Below are 19,675 nucleotides of genomic sequence, written 5' to 3' on the forward strand. Positions count from 1 at the left end.
CTGTAAAATTCAATACCTCTAAAATATACATAAGGATATTGAAATAGTAAAAGTACAGCAATCTTAAATTCCATTAAGATCTCCCCGCCTCCATAAGCAAGCCAGAAACTCGCTCCAAATTCCCAAAATGACAGGGCAAGTTTATTTTGCACTGTTTGCACTCATTTTCACGTTCCCAAGTCGATCAGAGCTTTTATGAAACCAGCCTGACACAATCAAACAGACACAGTGTGCCCCATCCTTGCTGCCTTGTAAAGGCAGCGTATTACCAGTTACATCAAACATGACAGCATGTGCCTTAGCAGAATCTTACATAGCAGCTTGTAATGAGAAAATGTGCGTCTGAAGTGGGTTTCAGGCGTCTGAATCAGAGTAGCATCTCAAAGCAGCTGCTAATGATGACAGATCTATAGTCAGCAGGAACACCCCTTATATTATGTGTTGATTCACCCCTTTCCTTCTGATGTGAAAAGACAACTTTTTTAGATCTTGATAACATTGATGTTTTCGTCGGTGCGAATGGGAGGAAAGTTGACTTCTTCCCATTTTGCTGAAAGGCTGAAATGCTTTCTGTCATGAATAAATTAACTCAGCGAGGGGGAGAGCTGCTTTAATGCATTTACTTGTCTTGGCTGTGGTCCTCAAATTATAATATCACAGTGAGTGTTCTCAGGAAGAAATAATATGAGCTCTTCATCTGTAGGTTTTTGCACATGTTGGCACTTAACATCTGGGGGTTCTGATTGGTTTTTTCCTCTCTGTAAAGACCTGTTAAGAAGGTGGGGGTGGCACTGACAAGGGGGTTGTTGTTCAGTCCCAGGTCATGTCCGACTCTATGTGACCCCGTGGCCTGCAGCACGCCTGGCTCCCCTGCCCTTCACTATCTCCCAGAGTTTGCTCAGATTCATGTTTGTTGAAACAGTGATGCAATCTTTAACCTCTTCCACCATCTTCTCCTTTTAGTGTGAGTCTTTCCTAGCATTATGGTCTTTTCCAGTGAGTCATCAATATCAAGTGGCCAAAGTATTGGAGCTTCAGCATCAGTCCTTCCAATGAATATTCAGGGTTGATTTCCTTTGGGATGGACTGGTTGGATCTCCTTGCAGTCCAAGGGACTCTCAAGAGTCTTCCCCAGCACCGCAGTTCGAAAGCATCAATTCTTTGGCACTCAGCCTTTTTTATGGTCCAGCTCTCATATCTATACATGACTGCTGAGAACCCCATGGACAGTATTGACAAGATTTGACCCATAAATAGAAGAAAAATAAACACTGTCATCTGTTATTTTCCCCCAGCAATTTTTGCCTTTTTATCCAACAACTGGTGGGCTGCGGTCCATGGGGTCACAAAAGGTCTGACCAACTGAAGCGACTTAGCATGCCTGCATATCTTTTATACCAGAACAGATTATTGAACTATTTGAAGACTGTATGAGTCTATCATATAATGAGTCTACAACGTGGATTGAAAGGCGAAACCAGGATAGCTCTGTGGAAAAGGGAAAAAGGGATACTAATGTAGCTCACTTCAGCAATTCTAGATGAGAAAGTTGCTTGTTTCTGATGGATTGACATTACTAAATCAACCTACATTATTTTGAATATTAGGATAAAGAATTTAGGTTATGCTTGGCTATACCTTAGGAAGATTTGAAAGAATTCCTATCCTCTGCATTTAGAGACATTTACATATGTTTTCCAAAGTGTGTATAGAATCTTCCTGAGGGGGAAAAAAGCCAGCTAGCTCTGTGTGAATGACTTTTGTGACAATCTTTATAAAAGCTGGGTGGAGTTTTAATAGATTGTCCCAGTCTTTTGTTACAGTTATGCAGAATACTTAAAGAGGAAATATCCTGATGTAATTTTTGAGTGAATTATATTTCTTAATCACTTAGGCAGAAACAAGGGGATAAAATCAGATAAAAGTCAAATCTTTACCCTTAGGTGAGTCATGTTCAGCTCTATGGCAGTGATGTTTTGGTTCATTTTTTCACAAGCAATGACTAATTTTGCATGTGTTCTCATTTATTTTACTTTTTTAGGGGCATTTATTCACGCCCATACTTTGTGAGTGATAAGATGTAGTACTTGGCTATCAAGGAGAATTATTTGAAAAAGGATTCTCTGAGAGATTTTTCACTGAAAAAGATTTTGTCTGTTCATGTTAATTTTTACTTGGCTCAGATTTGAGAAATCTGCTCTCCTGAAAATGTATGCTGTAAACATTATGATAAGCAAGCAGGTGAGCCAGTTTCTAAAGAGAAGGCAGAATTTTTGGTGTGTCATAAATTCATCACGATTGGGCACAGCATTTCTGGGTCACATAGACCAGTTGAGGGTCTTCTGAATCAGAATTGTCTTTTGTAAAATAAATACACACCCCGTTTATCACACAGAGTTCCCATAACTTGAAATACAGGAATCAAGAAAGAAGAGAGACATTTCTGAGGAGTTGAGTATCTTAAGACTGAAAGCCAGCATTGTACTTTCTAGACCTGAGTTCTAGAGTAAGAAGACATGACCAAGGAAGTACAAGCTTTGTTTTGAAAGAAATTGGGACCATTCCTTACTGTTTACTTCTAATGAGAAGAGTGGTTTTCTAATCGCTTGCCAGGCATCCTCATTTTCTTCAGTCATCATCTTGTTTTCCCTTTTAATTCTTCCTTAAATATTTCAGAATGTAAATTCAGCTTGACAGACTGGAACCTTACTCTCTGTTGTCATATTTCTGTCACAAGTTAAATCTTGCATCACACATTTTTTTTTTTTTTAAAAAGGCCCAATTTGGGTCATTTTGTAGATGAATGATAGTTAGACCACGTTGAAGTCATTCTGCTTGAACTAGCTTTGGTGTTTTCATTCTGTATTTCTTTTTGGCTCAAGGCCCATTTTGATTTTCTCAACTCTTAACTGAAAGAGAAGAGACTGTTTTCTCCAAAACTCTTGTTCCTCTATCTTTGTGTGTCTTTCTCCGACTCGCCACATGCACTCACAGGTCAGTTCAGTTGCTCAGTCATCTCTGACTCTTTGAGACCCAACGGACTGCAGCACGCCAGGCCTCCCTGTCCATCACCAACTCCCAGAGCTTACTCAAACTCATGTCCATTGAGTCAGTGATGCCATCTGACCATCTCATCCTCTGTCGTCCCCTTCTCCTCCCACCTTGAATTTTTCCCAGAATCAGGGTCTTTTCAAATGAGTCAGTTCTTCACATCAGGTGGTTAAAGTATTGGAGCTTCAGCTTCAGCATCAGGACTGATTTCCTTTAGGATGTACTGGTTAGATCTCCTTGCAGTCCAAGGGACTCTCAAGAGTCTTCTCCAACACCACAGTTCAAAAGCATCAATTCTTCGGTGCTCAGCTTTCTTTATAGTCCAAGTCTCACACCCATACGTGACTACTGGAAAAGCCATAGCTTTGACTAGACAGATCTTTGTCAGCAAAGTTATATCTCTACTTTTTAATATGCTGTCTAGGTTGGTCATAGCTTTTCTTCCAAGGAGCAAGCATCTTTTAATTTCATGGCTGCAGTCACCATTTGCAGTGATTTTGGAGCCCAAGAAAATAAAGTCTGTCACTGTTTCTACTGTTTCCCCATCTATTTGCCATGAAATGATGGGACTGGATGCCATGATATTTATTTTTTGAATGTTGAGTTTTAAACCAGCTTTTTCACTCTCTTCTTTCACTTTCATTAAGAGGATCTTTAGTTCTTCGCTTTCTGCCATAAGAGTGGTGTCATCTTCGTATCTGAGGTTATTGATATTTCTCCTGGCGATCTTGATTCCAGCTTGTGCTTCATTCAGCCTGGCATTTTGCATGGTGTACTCTGCTGCTGCTAAGTCACCTCAGTCGTGTCCGACTCTGTGCCACCCCATAGACGGCAGCCCACCAGGCTCCCCCGTCCCTAGGATTCTCTAGGCAAGAACACTGGAGTGGGTTTCCATTTCCTTCTCCAGTGCATGAGAGTGAAAAGTCAAAGTGAAGTCTCTCAGTCGTGTCTGACTCTTAGCGACCCCATGGACTGCAGCCCACTAGGATCCTCCGTCCATGGGATTTTCCAGGCAAGAGTACTGGAGTGGGGTGCCATTGCCTTCTCCGATGGTGTACTCTGCATATAAGTTAAATAAGCAGGGTGACAATATACAGTCTTGATATACTCCTTTTCCAGTTTGGAACCAGTCTGTTGTTCTGTGCCCAGTTCTAACTGTTGCTACTTCACCTGCATACAGATTTCTCAGGAGGCAGGTCAGGTGGTCGGGTATTCCCATTTCTTGAAGACTTTTCCACAGTTTGTTGTGATCTACATAGTCAAAGGCTTTGGTGTAGTCAATAAAGCAGAAATAGATGTTTTTCTGGAATTCCTTTGCTTTTTCGATGATCCAGTGGACGTTGGCAATTTCATCTCTGGTTCCTCTGCCTTTTCTAAATCCAGCTTGAACATCTGGAAGTTCTTGGTTCATGTACTGTTGAAGCCTGGCTTGGAGAATTTTGAGCATTATTTTGCACTCACATGGATGTAAATCTTTAGTTGGTGGGAAGTTACTGGAAGGGTACACACTTCCTTATTGATGTTGGGCGGGGAGAAACCTCTTCATTTGCTCTCTTAGGTTCAGTGCCTGGGAGCCTGTAATGTAAACTGACAGAAGATAGCAAAATAGAAAACCATTTCTATGCTGGTAGGGTGCGGGCACACGCAAGGGTGCTCTCTGCTGACGTTTGGAGCTTACACCTGAGTCAGACGTGACCCAGTAGGGGGAACGGAATGGGAAGCAAAGGCCCCTAGGGGAAGAACAGATAGGTGTCTTTGGGAAATACAAATGGGTTTTTAAGGGAAAACATGGGAGATAAGAAAGTTCAGGATAGTTTATGCAGGCAGGAGTGGTCTTTCTTCTTCAAGGCCATGAAACTTCTCCAGGAGGAGATTTATAGTAGGTTTACCTCTGGGATTTATGCCCCAGAGAGGGGATTTATGATGATCCTTGTTTCTCAGAAGTTTCTGCTTTGAGTTCGATAACGGAATCTCCGAGAAAGCTTCTTCCTGCATCTGTTGAACGGTGAGCCGTCTTCCTCCTCAGATAGCCTCTGTGCACTGTGGGGTCTGCGTGGGTCCCCACATGGCGGTCAGGGAGCCGGTCCCTCCGAGGTCCTCTTCCTTCCTGTCCTGTTTCACAGTGTGCGTCAGATTCCCATGTCAGCGGCCTGACTCCCATGTCAGCTCAGCACCCGCCCCCCCTCAGTGGATTCCTTTCTCACACTGGATTTCTCTAGAACCATGGTAATGCAGCTGCGCTGTGGGAGGAAGAGGAAGAAGTCTCGAGAAAGCAGAAATGTCACCAGCGCTCCTCTCTGAGGACCATCTGACCCGAGACTCTGCTCTCCCCCCAGTGTCCTCCTGTGGCTCCCTCCTCCCCCGTCTGTTTCATTATCCTTGGACCTCATCACTTCCCCTCTGAGACCTTTTCCTCGTTCCCTTCTTCCTTCCAGGAGTGTTATTTGTGTCTGCTGCGGCCTGGCTGATGGTCTCATTCAACATTTCCCCATTTTTCTTCAGAGAACTTGTCGTATGTGCTTCAGAAACCTTATCTTCAGGTTTACAGCAGCCTTGCTGGGCACTGAATAAACTCCCAAGGTGAAGTGTTGTCCCTCTGGACTCACACTGTGGGATAAAGTGAGAGGCTTTTGAGCTGCGGCCACATGCCCTTCCTAAAGAAGAATGTCACTGGCACACAGTTGTTGAGCCTTCAGAAGGACAGGAAGGAAAAAACAAGTTGACGTAAACTCAAAAGCAGCTTATCTATCCCATTTCTTGGTGAACCAGATCTAGGTTTTGAACACGAGATATCTAATTCACAAACTGCAGCAGTGACGATTTCATGTTATACTTTCCTTTGTAAAATTCCCCATGGTCCCTGCCGTGTTGTGAGGCTGACTGTTGGAGACACCTCCTCCTCTAGCCCAACTGAAGACGGTTCAACTTGATTTTTCAGCTTTACGATGTTGTGAAAGAGACACGCGTTCAGCTGAAACCATACTTGGACATGAGACTGTTGATCTTCCCCCGGCTTCTGTGCTGCCCTGCCCTCTGGGGTCGTGGGTGGAGGCCATGGCCCCCCGTCAGCCACGAGACCACGAGGGTGAACAACCCAAACTCTTCCAACTGTCCTGGACACAGACAGCCCTTCTGTTTTTCACTTCTGTTGTCAGTTAATTACACATGATATTCAACACTTTATCATGAAATAGGCTTTACGTCAGATGGTCTTACCCATCCATAGGCTAATGTAAGTTTCCTGAGCACATTTACGATGGGCAGGTGAAGCTGTGAGGTTTGGTGCATTAGATGTACTATTAATGCATTGCATTTTCAATGTAGGCTATTTTCAACAGAAAATGGGTTTACTGGGATATAACCTCCTATCAGAGGCTTCCCAGGTAGCCTGAGTGGTACAAAGAATCTACTTGCACTGCAGGAGTTCTTGGTTTGATCCCTGGGTCGGAAAGATCCCCTGGAGAAGGGAATGGATCCCCACTCCAGTATTCTTGCCTGGAGAAGTCCCATGGACAGAGGAGCCTGGTGGGCTACAGTCCATGAGGTTGTAAAGAGTCAGACACAACTGAACTACTAATACTAGCGGTAAAGAACCCACCTGCCAGTGCAGGAGACTGAAGAGACACGGGAAGATCCTGAATTGGGAAGATCCCCTGGAGAAGGACATGGCAACCCACTCCAGTATTTTTGCCTGGGGAATCCCATGGACAGAGGAGCCTGGTGGGCTGCAGTCCATGGAATCACAGAGAGTCAGACACGACCGAGGGGCTGAACACAGTCCCCATCGTAAGTCAAGGAAGATCTGTACACAAGTGTGTAAAAGAGCAGTTGGGCCCTGCTAATGTGGAAACTGACAAGGCCGGCCTTCCCTGGTGGTTCTTTCTCTCTCGGGCAGTTTTTCCTAAAACTAACACAGGTGTTCTCAGCCAGTTACCACTCCGTGCATCTTTCCTGGAAAATCAATTATTCCTCAGGATTTCCTCTTAACAATTAGGGGGCATCAAACTCATCCCCATCAAGGGCAGAGTTTAATAGGCCCAGTTGTTTTAATGGGTCGTCATTTCAGTGGACTCTTAAGTTTAGTGAGATGTGAATTAAATGAAGACCTGGGATCTGTTGCCAACTGAGAAATTTGTAATCGTTTTGTACCAATGATAGTTTTAAAAACTGTATTGAAAGGTGACTCAAACCTCTTTCCAAGAACTTACCTTTTCAGCCAGGGTGATTTACAGCATTGTTAATCCTAAGCATTTGAATGAGGGCTGCAGGACCTATTTTTAAGACAGGAGGCTACCCAACCTGCTTTTCAGAAGATCTGGCTTCTAGTTTTGCATTGGCGATTTTATGCGGTTTTTCTGGGGCAGGAGAAAGTTTTTTTCTCAAGTCTTGAGCCATGAATGACACTGTTTGGATTCCATAAGCATTCTGGAGGCGTGTTCAGTTACGTATACCCTGGTGAGAGTGGGCTTCCCTCGTGGTTCAGACTGTAAAGAATCTGCCTGCAATGCAGGAGACCCGGGTTCGATCCCTGGGTCAGGAAGATCTCCTGGAGAAGGGAATGGCTCCCCACTGTAGGATTCTTGGCCTGGAGAATCCCATGGACAGAGGAGCCTGGTGGGCTGCAGAGTCAGACATGACTGAGTGACTTTGACTTCACTCACTAGTGAGAATGCACCGAGTGGAAGCCTTTTTTTTTTCGGGATCCCGGGTTCTCTCTGGGTGTCAGTGACCATGCGTGTGGTCACCACGAACGTTGCCTACAGCATTGGGCATTTCTTAAAAACGGTTCTGTGAGCTCATAAGGAACAATGAAAGCAGATGGAAGAGAAACCACACACAACCCACCCTGTTGTTAGTGAATGCGCTGCTTAGGAGTCCACTGTGTGGAAGAGATCTGAGCAAGCCCGTGGTCTCTTCATCACCTTTCCTTCTCTGTTTCCAGGTACAGAGGCAAAACGTACCGGGCTGTGGCCAAGATTGTCCGCACCTCCGACCAAGTAGCGGACTTCTGCCGCCGGGTGTGTGCCAAGCTCGAGTGCTGTCCAAATTTGTTCAGTCCTGTGCTGGTTTCTGAAAACTGCCCGGAGAACTGCTCTATTCACACCAAAACCAAATACAGTAAGTGGCAAGCGAAAGGGACAGCAACCTGGGTCTGCATTGTAGGGTGATGTAGTTGGTGGGCTGTGTTTCTTTTTTTTCCAGACCTTTCAAATAGCTTTTCATAGGAATAGTTGCAGGAGAATTCTTTAAGGTTTGTTTGGTAGATACTCGTGTGTTTCTCTCCTGGTGTAAGGAATGGGAGGGGGTATCTCTGGTTCTTTGGGGACCACAGTCCTGGACGAGCTGCACCATGGTTCTCTTTGGGTATCAGACACGAATGTATTAGTGTTTGTTCACTTAGCCCGGGGGGTTCTCGACAGTTTTTATAAATGCCATCTTCATGGACCTATTGGGAGGTACTGGAAATCGACAGTTTTGGTTGGTCATTTTGCATCCGAGGAAGTTGCAGTCTGGAGGCTGGTGACTTTCCTCTGCGGTACAGCAGCATGGAGATGTGTGGACCCCCATCTGTCACCTGCGTGCGTTTGTTGTTTTCTTTCTGATGCCTCTAGCCGTTAGATAAAGTTTCCTTTGGTGCATTGGGTTCTTTTATGAGAGCTCCATACGGAACAGTTGAAGCTTCAGTTAATTGAGGAAGCGTTCTGGATGGTGATCATAATTGGAAACTGGATTGCAGTTGGTTTTAATTAGTTGATTAGACATTCAACTTATAAAATACATCGATACATATTATTGAAATTTGGTGAGAAATTTTCTAAGTAACGCTCTAAGGGGGTAACACAGACATATAGCTCTGCTGTTGAATTCAGAAGTAAGGAAGAGTGTCCACTGAATGAGTAAAGAATAACAGGTAAGGAATACTGTTTGAAAAGGAAAAAGTTGCCCCATTAATTTGGCCTGTGTGTTCACCAGTTCTGAGAGGCCCCACTCCTGCCCTTGATACCTGTGAACACAAGGGCATTGAGACAGGGTTCCTCCCTGTGAGCCGTTTTGTCAGAATTGCTCCCTGAGATGTGAACGGGATGTGAAGCTTCATCTCAAATGTTTCTATCTCTTTTTCACTTCCCCCTCCCTCTCCTTTCATTTTCCATCTCCCCTCCCTGCCTCTTCCTCCACATATGCCCCAGATGTAACCTTTTAACAACAATTTTAACCATCTCTCTTCCTGTAGCTTATTACTACGGGAAGAGAAGGAAGATCAGCAAGCCCCCGATTGGGGAAAGCCGCGTTGAGAGCGGACACCCTAAACCGGCCAGACGCAGGAAGCGACGAAAATCCATGTTTGTTCAGAAGAAGCGGAGGTCGTCCGCCGTGGACTTGGCCGCAGGCTCTGGAGAGGTACATCTGGCTCGGACGCTGCTGACCGTCGATCGGGAAGCAGGGCCACAGCTTCACTGCTGATGCCGAGGCAGTGGTTTGATGCTGAGTGGTGGGGATCATGAGCCAGTACCCTGTCTTACTTGTAGAACAGACTTAACACTGCAGCGTCTCTGGCAGACAGAGGTGCTACTGGGGCCCTGGGTGGGACCCCGGGGTCCGTCCCTTGGGCCTTCTTGGATAAACCTCTCCAGGAGGGCAGCACAGGTACCAGGCAGGAGAGGGTCCGGGGGGAGTTGCAGGCCCCCTCCTGCCTTCTCTGCCGATTCAGCGCACCTCCCATCCCCCTAGGAGAGTGAAGAGGAGGATGCAGACGCCATGGACGATGACTCTGGGAGTGAGGAGACCGGCTCTGAGATCCGTGATGACCAGACAGACACGTCCTCGGCCGAGGTGCCCTCCACTCGGCCCCGGAGGGCCGTGACCCTGCGGAGCAGCGTGGAGGCCGAGCGCCGGGCCCCTGTGGAGAGGACACGCAGGGCCCGGAGGGCGCCGGCCACCCCCCAGGCCGAAGGAGCCCCCCAGAGCCCGGCTGCCAGCCAGGAGGCAGCAGAGGTGAAGCGTGGGTCACATGGAGTGGCTTGTCTGGGGTCCCCAGTGGGGACAGCTCCGGGTGCACTTGGGCCCCTAGTTTAAGATAAATCTCTAGCAGCTGCTCCCACTGAGTTCCTGAATCGGGCCCTGAAATCCTGGTGACTCCGCATCCAATGAAGGGGGCAGTGAGCCTCAGGATGGGGTTCTGGGGAAGACTTCAAAGCCACAGGGACTTCTGTCAAGGGAACAGAGAGCAAGTCCTCACGGTTCCATTAAACCCTGGGCTTTCCCTCCTTAGGAGACCTTATGATGCTATAAAATGTGTAATCAGGCCGTCAGCTCTCCCCTGAACCCACGTGTTACAGTCAGCTGGCAGGTCGCCGGCACCAGCATCACACACATCCACGGGGGCAGAGCAGCCTCTTGGACCATCACCGGCTCCTGCCACTTCTTTTCCATCAGGGATGGAGCCAGTGACGAGCTGGCCTCAGACCTCCTGAGCATGGGAGTCACTGTCACCATCGCCATGGCTTCTCTTCCTTTTTTTAATTACCTCTAAAGTGAACTCTAGGAGTTGGTGATGGACAGGGAGGCCTGGCGTGCTGCGATTCATGGGGTCACAAAGAGTTGGACACTACTGAGTGACTGAACTGAACTGAAAGACGCACAAGCCTTAGGAGCAAAGTCACAGCCCAGACGAGTTGCTTAGCGCCTCCCTGGACACTGGCTGTATCTGTGTCTGCCCGGGTGCCCAGTGAGGAGGCCGCGTGCGGTCCAGGAAGTCCGGATGCAGCCCGCTGGGTTCAGAGAGTGTCGCATCATCTGGGAAGCAATGAAAAGACCTCTCGCTTCCCTTCTGTCTGCAGGATGTGAAGCAGGAGGAGGAGGAAAGGTTGGTTTTGGAGAGCAACCCGCTGGAGTGGTCGGTGACGGATGTGGTGAGGTTCATCAAGCTGACGGACTGCGCGCCTCTGGCCAAAATATTTCAGGAGCAGGTACGGGCTTCTGTCCTGGGTCTTCTGTGTCAGCTGGCTTGGAGTCAGCCACACCAGGGGGAAGGGCATCACTGGGGGCAGGAGAGCAGGAAGCTCAGGCTCCACACGTGCTCCCACCAGCACCCCGTGGGGGCTCTGACATCTGATGGAGATGACACCTCGGGTTTCCCCTGGGCGTTCTCGGATACCCTTTGGTGGGGGAGAGGGGGCGCTGCGGGGGTGGTCTTGGGCGGCCTGGCCAGGCTGGTGGTCAGTGCTCCCGGCTTTGCCTTTGCTGGTGGGTTGGGGACGCTCTGTCCCCCAGTCGAACAGTTGTCATCTGAGAGGCTTCTGTCTTCCCAGCTCCACCTACCAGGAGAGAGAGCAGAGGCTTTGGGTGGGTCGCTTCATTGGTGCCCGTTGGCACTTCTGGGCTGCCCGCTTGTTGAGTAGTAAAGTCACAGGACACGAGTTTGAGCAAACTCCAGGAGATGGTGGAGGACAGGGAAGCCTGCCGTGCTGCAGTCCAGGGGGTCGCAGAGAGTTGGACACGACTGAGTGAACAGCAACAATGATAAAGTCACAGGAGGGCAGCAGACAAACAGAAGCCTGAAGCTCTGGCCACCGTGTTACATCTGGGGTCCCATGTCCCTGGCTGGTCTTCCTCTCTCTGCCCTCCCGAGACTTCCTGTGTTTGTCTTATTTGTTACCCCCAGGGCTTTCAGGAAAAATAGAGAAAAGTCTACTTGATCTTCCCAGAGGCAGAAGCGCTCAGGCCACTGCGTTTTACTGAACACTGCTTTCCTCAGTGTCCTTCAGCAGTGTTGATTCCTTTCCTAAATATCTGGTAGTAAGCAAGGAAGTGAAAACAAAGCTGATTTGAGGAAAAGGCTAAAATATTGCTTATCCTGAGTCGTCCTTCATTAGACTTCAATCCCTGTTTATAGTAAAATGTCAGAAAGTTTCATGCCTTCCCAAGTTAAGACGTCTAAAACATTCCTGACCCTTGGCCACTCTTAGGATCAACAAGGCGCATCTTCGCACGTCACTGAGAGACTTGGCCCTGTGTCCCTATTTATTTCTCTTATAGAGAGAAAAATAGGTAGAATTCAGTTGATTGCAGCCTTACTTCTATTTAACTTCTACGTTAGGCCATTTCCTCTGTCACAGTAGAAGGCTGTTGTTCGTGGGGCTGCCTGAGGTCTGTGGGCACTTACGGGTGTTTTGTTCAGTCAGACCTTCAATTACTAATTTGTTCTTTCATCTTTGAGCCCAAATGCCACAGCTCTGATTTGATGAGGCCTCCAGGGGGTCACTTCAGGTGTCGGATGAGTTTTAGGTGAACAAGGAGAAGCTGGGGCTTTAACCTCTGTGAGAATTCACAGCACATGGAATCACAGCCACACGCCTTCCCTCCCCTGATTCTGAGCGGTAAATTCAGAGACTGTCATCATCACCAGGAGCTTTTACAAAAATTACAAGTTTCCTGTTACCAAAATATATGCTTTTTAATTCTGAAATGTTACAGCAGCTGCTTAAAAAACTTACTCTGTAATTTCATGCTGCAAACATGTACATTATATAGGAAACTGCCACACATCTATAAAAACACAAAACTCGTAAAATTTTGCCACTCACCTTTTGTGAATCAGAGCCATGCAGTAAGCAAACTGCCCAAATTCCTTCTCCATTTCTGCTCACCCTCCAGATTCTTTCTTTATCATTTGCTTTCCCCATCTTGGGACTTTCATGTTCACCGTGGCCAGTTCTGCCCATTCGTTCTTGGCGCGTGTTCAGTGAGCCCGTTACACGCCAGCGGGAACTGCTCTGAGTGCTGAGGGTGGAGCAGGGGCAGCAGGGACCCCGCGCCCTGCCTGGCTCGCTGCTTTGACAGACAGTTCAGCACGAGGCAGTCCCTGGCCCCCCAGCATCTCCGGCTCTGGGGACCTTTGTCATCTGTGCCCTGGGTGGCTCCTTGCACAGGTGTGTCTGTTCCCAGGCTGCAGGAGAAAGCCCGTCTCACTCGTTTTGTGTTTCTTGTAACTTCTGTGGGGGCCGACATACAACTAGTTCTATATATATTTTGTCTGAATCTTAGCCGCCTCATGGACTGTAGACCACGAGGCTCCTCTGTCCACGGCGGTTCTCCAGGCAAGAATACTGGAGTGAGTTGCCATGCCCTCCTCCAGGGGATCTTCCCGACCCAGGGATCGAACCCAGGTCTCCTGCACTGCAGGAGGATTCTTTTACCAGCAGAGCTACCAGGGAAGCCAAAAGGCTTATAGCCCCTCCCCCAAAATTAATTTATGAATTTAGGGTATTTTTTTTTGCTTTAGAGGTTTACAGAACAGCTAAATAAGCCATCAGTTTAAGAACAAACGCTGCCTTTGTGAAACTCCCTGACCCCTGCTGAGGTGCCTGCCTGCGTCAGTGCTGGGGCTCCTGGCAGCCCCAGGGTGCCTGCTTCTCCAGCTGGCAGGAGCCCAGGATGTCTGCTCCTGCCCACCACAACCTCTGTCGTTACCTCAGGCCTGCAGGCTCTCGGACCCTCACCCATTTCCTCCGAATGTGAAGGCTGGGTGCCCTGGAAGGGGTTGCAATGACAGTAACCCAAACAACATCCAGATAAATAAACGTAGTCCTTACAGGAGGCAAGCTGGTCAAGAGGCAGAGCTGCCCGATGGGGGTGGTCCTAAAGCCTCAGGCTGAGCCTCCTTGCTCTTCTTTCTACAGTGACTATGCTTCACCCATCATTGAGTGAATCTCTCCATTGTGGGGCCCTGTGTATGGATGTAGAAAGCTAAATAAGACAGGCCTCAGGCCTCATTCTGGGTGACGCAGGTTACAGATGTGAGGGTGTGTGTGCACACACGTGTCCAAGTGCGTGTGTGCTCCTGCGGAGGATCGCGTTGTGGTTAAGGTCACCTCTCCCCGCCTGGTGGGAACTGTCAGGGCTGGTCTCCTGTTGGTAGAGACCCCTTTCCAAGGCTCCGAGAGTCACAGCAGAGCAGCGGGGGGACACCACAGCCCAAGAAGGGCTGGACCCTGGGACAGCCCAGTCCAGCCCTCCGTCCCTTCCAGTCCAGGATGGTGAATCTCACCAGTGTTCTCTTAGCAGAAAGGTTTTCTCAACAAGGGGTTAGGCAGCCATCAAGCCAAATCACCATCTTGGCCAGCGCTCACCAGGTTCGGAGGGGACGAGAGCCACCCGTCCTGCCCTGGGCTGGGAATGAAGCCCGCCGTGGCCCAGGCACCCCGTTGAGTCCTGTCTCGTCTGTCTCAGCTCTAACCCACTCTCTCTCCCTGCAGGACATCGATGGGCAGGCGCTGCTGTTGCTGACACTCCCCACGGTGCAGGAGTGCATGGAGCTGAAGCTGGGTCCCGCCATCAAGCTCTGCCACCAGATTGAGCGGGTCAAGGTGGCCTTCTACGCCCAGTACGCCAACTGACCCCGCCCGCTCCCAGGCTGCCCGCCGGCCCGGCGAATGCCACGTCTTGGGTCTCCGGAGGTTTCCCGGACTGGAACTTGCGTTTTCAAACCCAGACGTGTGTGATGGTGCGTCCGACAGGTGTCCACACGAGGGCCTCCTCCGCCCACCAGCCTGCTCGACGTTTCCGTGTTTGCAGAGCACCCGAGCCCACAGCAGTGGCCCTGCAGGGTGTGAGTTACTGCTCACACCCCACGGGTGTGGACCTGCATCTCTACAGACCACACCCCGTCTTTCTCCCACCCCAAACCAGGCAGCTTCCCAAGCCAAGGCCCATGCTTCAGAAACCCAGGCGCAGGTGATGTCTTTTCCGCCGGCAGCCGGGAGGAGGTCTCCGGTGACTCCACTGTCGTTGTATCCCAAGTGCCTCCATAGGTGCTGCTTTCAGGTCGCCGTGCGCGGCTGTCGCCACCACATGTTTGGTCTGGTGGCGGCTCATTTCTCACGCGCGGCTCTGGGCGATGTTTTGGATGACAGCGGAACAGGGACTCCGCCTGTTGGGCAGTGAAGGAAGAAGGAGCATGTCACGGTGGGGCGGTGGGCGTCCAGGGAGCCTTCAGGGAGGAGGCATGCTTGCCATCCTATATGGAACCTTCAAGGTCCCCCACGTTCTGAATAACTGCGACCACATGGGAGAGGGGCATCTTGCCTTGTGCATTGAAGGCAGAGCTTCGTTCCGGAGAGCAAGGCCGGGGGAAACGGGGGCAAGCTGCTGACACACCGGCTCCTCCCCTGAGAGGGATCACTGCCCCGGGTCTCCCTGGGAGGTCCCCTCTGAGCCCCAGCTTGGTCACCCCCGCAGAGGCATGCGTGCCCCTGGGTCAGCCAGGGACTGACCCCGTCATCTGGGCTGACATTGAATCACCCTGGACCTCCTTCCGGTAAATCGACAGGTGTGAACTCTTATGATATGGCGGGGACATGGGTCCCCTTGTCCCCAGCCTGCTCCTGCTGTCAGATGAGAGTCTGGATTGGCCAGAATGAGACAAAGAGAGTGACCGTGTAATGCCTGCAGCCCACCCTGCCTCTGGTTTACTTAGGATGTCCCTTGGCAGTTTTCATTAAGTGGGTCTCGTCGTTTATAGAAAGATCCATGACTCCAGGAGCCAGCTGGTCTCTGGAACCAGGCACTTGTCCACATGCACCCTGCAAGGAGCTGTTATATTTTTTTCAGTCCCAAACGGACCATTGTCTTCTGTGCTGGTTGTTGCTCAAATGCCTTTTGAAACTTGTGTGCGGAAGCTCAGCCTCCACGTTGCCCAGGAGAAGCGGGGGTGCACAGCCTTCTCTTCCTTTATTACCTTGACCTTTTCTCTTTGATGAGAGTGTCAACAGTTCCAGGAATAATGTCCTGGGTGGGCTGATGAGCTGCTTACATTTCTGCAACATCATGAAGGCCCGGCATCCTGTCAGATCTTGAGAGGCTCAATCACGGAGGCTAAACTTTTGTTGTCATCTGTCACCATTACTGATGAAAAGGGGAAACACGCATTTAGTGGTTGAGGCTGTCGTCTCCCCCATGACTGAGCCTAAGGCAGGTTTAAACATTTGGCGGTGGACTTGCCTGGGCGCCTCAGCCGGGAGCCCCATCTTCTCGGCCCACGAACACGGGCAGTTCCATGGGGAGTCAGGCCTGGCCTGTGGTTTGATTTTTCTTCTCTGAGCTCAAGTTTCCACCCCTTCTCTGTTCTTCACCTCTTGTCTCCTCAGCCGTGGGGCTTTTGTCCAGCTCTGTCGGCCGCTTGAGAAGGGCCTCCTTGTAAGGTCTTGGGTGTTTTCCTGCCTCGGACACGCTTGTGATCCTCACTGTGGCCTTTTCTAGCTGAGCTCTTCCCATTGCACATGGGGTGCAAATGAAGGAGGGGACACTCACTCTTTCAAATGAGTGTCACCTTCTCGTGCCCTCCCTGAACGGCACTGGGGTGGGTTGCTCTGGAGTAAGGTGCTCTCTGGTGCCCGTGGCAGGGGTAAGCCCTGGAGCCCACCCAGAGGAGCTGGAGGCCTCCCACCTGGCAGCCGAGGAAGACACCCTGCTGGCACTGGGGATGCGGCCTCTTCCCGAGGGGCCAGGTGCGCAGAGCCTCCCTCGTCCTCGGTCTCTTTGAGAGCTCAGTGCTGTCAACCCGAGTGCCTGGTGAGGTGCTGGCTGTGCCAGGCCAGGGCAGGTTCAGCTGCAGCTTGGGGCCATTGGGGCACTCTCAGCCCGCCCTGCTAGGAGCCGGAAGACTCTTCAGGGTCAAGAAGATGTTTTTTTGGTTCTGAGTGCTGCCCACGCCCCCTCCAGCTCGATTCTCTGGGAAGTCCCTGCTGGCTCTTTGCCCCTTCAAGTCAGCAGGACTTGAGCTTCAGAGTGTCACGTGGCGTTCATGTCTCTGTAGGGTTCACCGCTCACCAGCTTCCGTCTCAGAGAAACGGCCAGTTTTCGAGGGACGTTTGCCTGTTGTGACTGTGTCATTACTGTGTTTTTGTCCCTCGTGGCGGGAAGAGTTCATCTCACATCTGTAGCTGCCAGCGCACCACGGCCCCTAGGATAAACGCTTGTTGGTTGAAGTGCTCCACAGTGATGCCCCCACCCCTCCTCATCCCCAGATGCTGCCGTCTCCCCGCGGTCTCCCAGAAGACGCTCTGGGACCAGAGTCCTCTCCTGTGTGCACCACCCTGCTTGGTCCCGTCAGGAACCGCCTGAGATGAGACGCTCCAGTCTGTGCAGTGTACCACCTCATCTCGAAGGCTGAGAGTCCATCACTCAGTCCCACCCTAAAGCTAAGGACGCTTCCGTCAACCTCTGACCTCTTGACTGTTTGTGTCCTGTGTTAGGAAAATCTCTTATCCACAAAAATGTAAACCTAGAAAGAGTAAGGAAGGCATGACCCCCATTTACAGAAGAACTCATTTTTTGCTTACCAAAAAAAAAGCAAAAACCCAGTTTCCTTCACCACAAAGTTGCATAGTATGGAGAAATCCGTCACTTATAAAATTAGGTTCATTTGATCAAAGTTTGACTCACAGTTTGCGCTGTACAGCTGTTAGGTTGCCTTGTTTTATTTGATCATATTTGAACCATGATTGCCTATGTTTGATCTGTCTCTCAATGAATTAGAATGACTCAGACCTTTCACACTGGCCCCTCTGGCCCACACGACAGTCTCTGGAAGATTGGTTTTGATCAGCCTTTGAAGGTTGGTCTCAGTTTCCTTAATCTGTGTCAGAGAATCTGGAGTGTTGTTATCAGGCGAGTTCTGAGACTTGCTTTTTATCTCAAACCAAATGTCCCTCTCTAAGGGCGTCTCTCCCTTCATTTTGGAAGCATTAGAAGTTTCATACTTCTTTTGTCAAACACCCATTTGTGTTTATTTCTGTAGATAAAACTGTAGAAACAGTTGCGTTAAATAGTCTTTGTGGCTTGAGCACTACTGTTGCTCTTTTGGTGAATCTGGGCTCCAAGTCCTGCTCTATCCTTTGTCTTTAGAAAACTGAGACCAAAGGTACAGTTTTTTGAAGGGAAAACTAGTAAATTTTCAGGTATCTAGTTTTTAAGGAAAAAACAGTTGTTAGGGAGACATACATACGGTTTATGAAATAACTAAGTAGCAAGAGAAGCTCCGTTGGCAACGATTACAGTGTCGTGATTCTCTTTCTTCCCTCTCTTGTTCTTTTCCGTTTAAGACTTCTCTGGAAATTGCTTTACTCCTTCCAGCTGGGTTGAGTTTTCACATTGGGCATTTATGTTGGGCAATTCTCATAGCTTTTATCACTAGGGTTGATTTGAGGATCCTGAACCCAAGGCAACAGTATCCATCTGTGCTATTTTTGACCCACTGAATTCACCTAAAAATTCTTAAGTGCTGACACGGTGCTGCCTTGGGTTTTGGTTAAGAAAAGCGTCTCTGATTTAGAGGGTCGGTAATAACACAGTCTCTTGAGCGGCAGACTTTCTGTCTTACTGGTTTTATTTTAAAAATGGCTAGGATTGGGTACCAGTGAGGACCAGTAGGTCAATAGCTGCATCGCCAGACAGATCGGGTGCTTCATGTGGACCCGATGTGTTGAAGAAAAAGTTCTAATCGGCATTTGCTGAAAATCACTTTACAGTGGGAGATTGAAAACAAAAAATGTTTTAAATGACAGAAAAAAAAAGATCATCTCATTTGTTGTTCGGAATGGGAGCCTGCATGAGGTCTAGAAGCATAAACTACCCCTAGCCGTGACTGTCGAAAGCTGTTTTACTGCTCTGCATTCCGGTTTGAATAGTTTGTATTGGAACTTGATTCATATCTTGTGTCTGTTTTGGTGCATAGAAGAGAAAAGTTGGTGGTGTTTTTACTTTTGAAATTTGCAGGACAAAAGGGCATGTCATTGATTTGCTGTAAGATTATATTCTGTATATATGTTTTCATGTAAATAAATGAAAATCTATATCAGAGTTATATTTTAATTTTTATTCTAAATGAAAAAAAAAACCCCTTTTTACTTGAAAAAATTGTAAGCCACATTGTTAATAAAGTAAGAATAAATTCTATGGTTTTGTTTGTGTCTTTATCTGGAAAGTTACTAAATATTATTTTTAAGGTTTGAGTTAAGATTATCTCATGTTCTATTTCCCACCATGCACTGAAGCAAATGTTTATAGGGTTTTAGTAACCGTGGCTCTCAAAATCCTACTTTTCAAGGTCACCTGCTTGTTCTGGATATTTTTACTCAGGAACTTGTGTTAATTCTTTTTATTAAAACATTATATCCTCACACGACCGTCTCCAGCCTTCCCATTTTCCACTGTTTCGGTTATTTTATGATCACCTCGTGCGTTAGTAGGAACGCTGCTTTATGACCATGAGAGTGATAAGTAAGCAGCTAGGTTTAAATTTTTCACTGCCCTTCAGTGACACAAATAGGTACAAGCATCCAGATTGGAAGAAGAAGAGATTTTTGCACAGATCCTGGGGTCTCTGTCTCCAGGTTAGAATGTCCCTTCTCCTCCCCTACCACTGCCTGGGCAGCATCACTGAGGGATACATAAGGTGAGGGGACGAGAGACCTTTAGGGAACGGAGGTGGGGGAGTGCGGAGCAATTTCTGCTTCCGACCACAAACTGTCTCCAGCATCTTGTTGTTTAATTGCTTAGTCATGTCCGACTCTTTGCAACCCCACGAACTGCAGCATGCGAGGCTTCCCTGTCCTTCGTTATCTCC

General features: G+C 48.6%; 1 protein-coding gene across 5 annotated transcripts in view; it reads left to right on the forward strand.

Annotated features, from left to right (window-relative positions):
• SFMBT2 (Scm like with four mbt domains 2) overlaps positions 1-19,005 on the forward strand; it is a 211,521-nt gene extending 192,516 nt beyond the window's left edge. For all 5 annotated transcript variants that reach the window (XM_061435755.1, XM_061435754.1, XM_061435756.1 and 2 more), the window contains 5 exons: positions 7,994-8,169; positions 9,284-9,450; positions 9,781-10,044; positions 10,890-11,018; positions 14,307-19,005. In XM_061435755.1, coding sequence (XP_061291739.1) covers positions 7,994-8,169; positions 9,284-9,450; positions 9,781-10,044; positions 10,890-11,018; positions 14,307-14,447 — 877 coding nt within the window. In that variant the 3' untranslated portion in view covers positions 14,448-19,005. The remainder of the gene's footprint in view (positions 1-7,993; positions 8,170-9,283; positions 9,451-9,780; positions 10,045-10,889; positions 11,019-14,306) is intronic.
• Positions 19,006-19,675: the final 670 nt, after the last annotated feature.

This window comes from Bos javanicus, chromosome 13 (assembly GCF_032452875.1).
Source record: "Bos javanicus breed banteng chromosome 13, ARS-OSU_banteng_1.0, whole genome shotgun sequence".
NCBI lineage: Eukaryota > Metazoa > Chordata > Mammalia > Artiodactyla > Bovidae > Bos > Bos javanicus.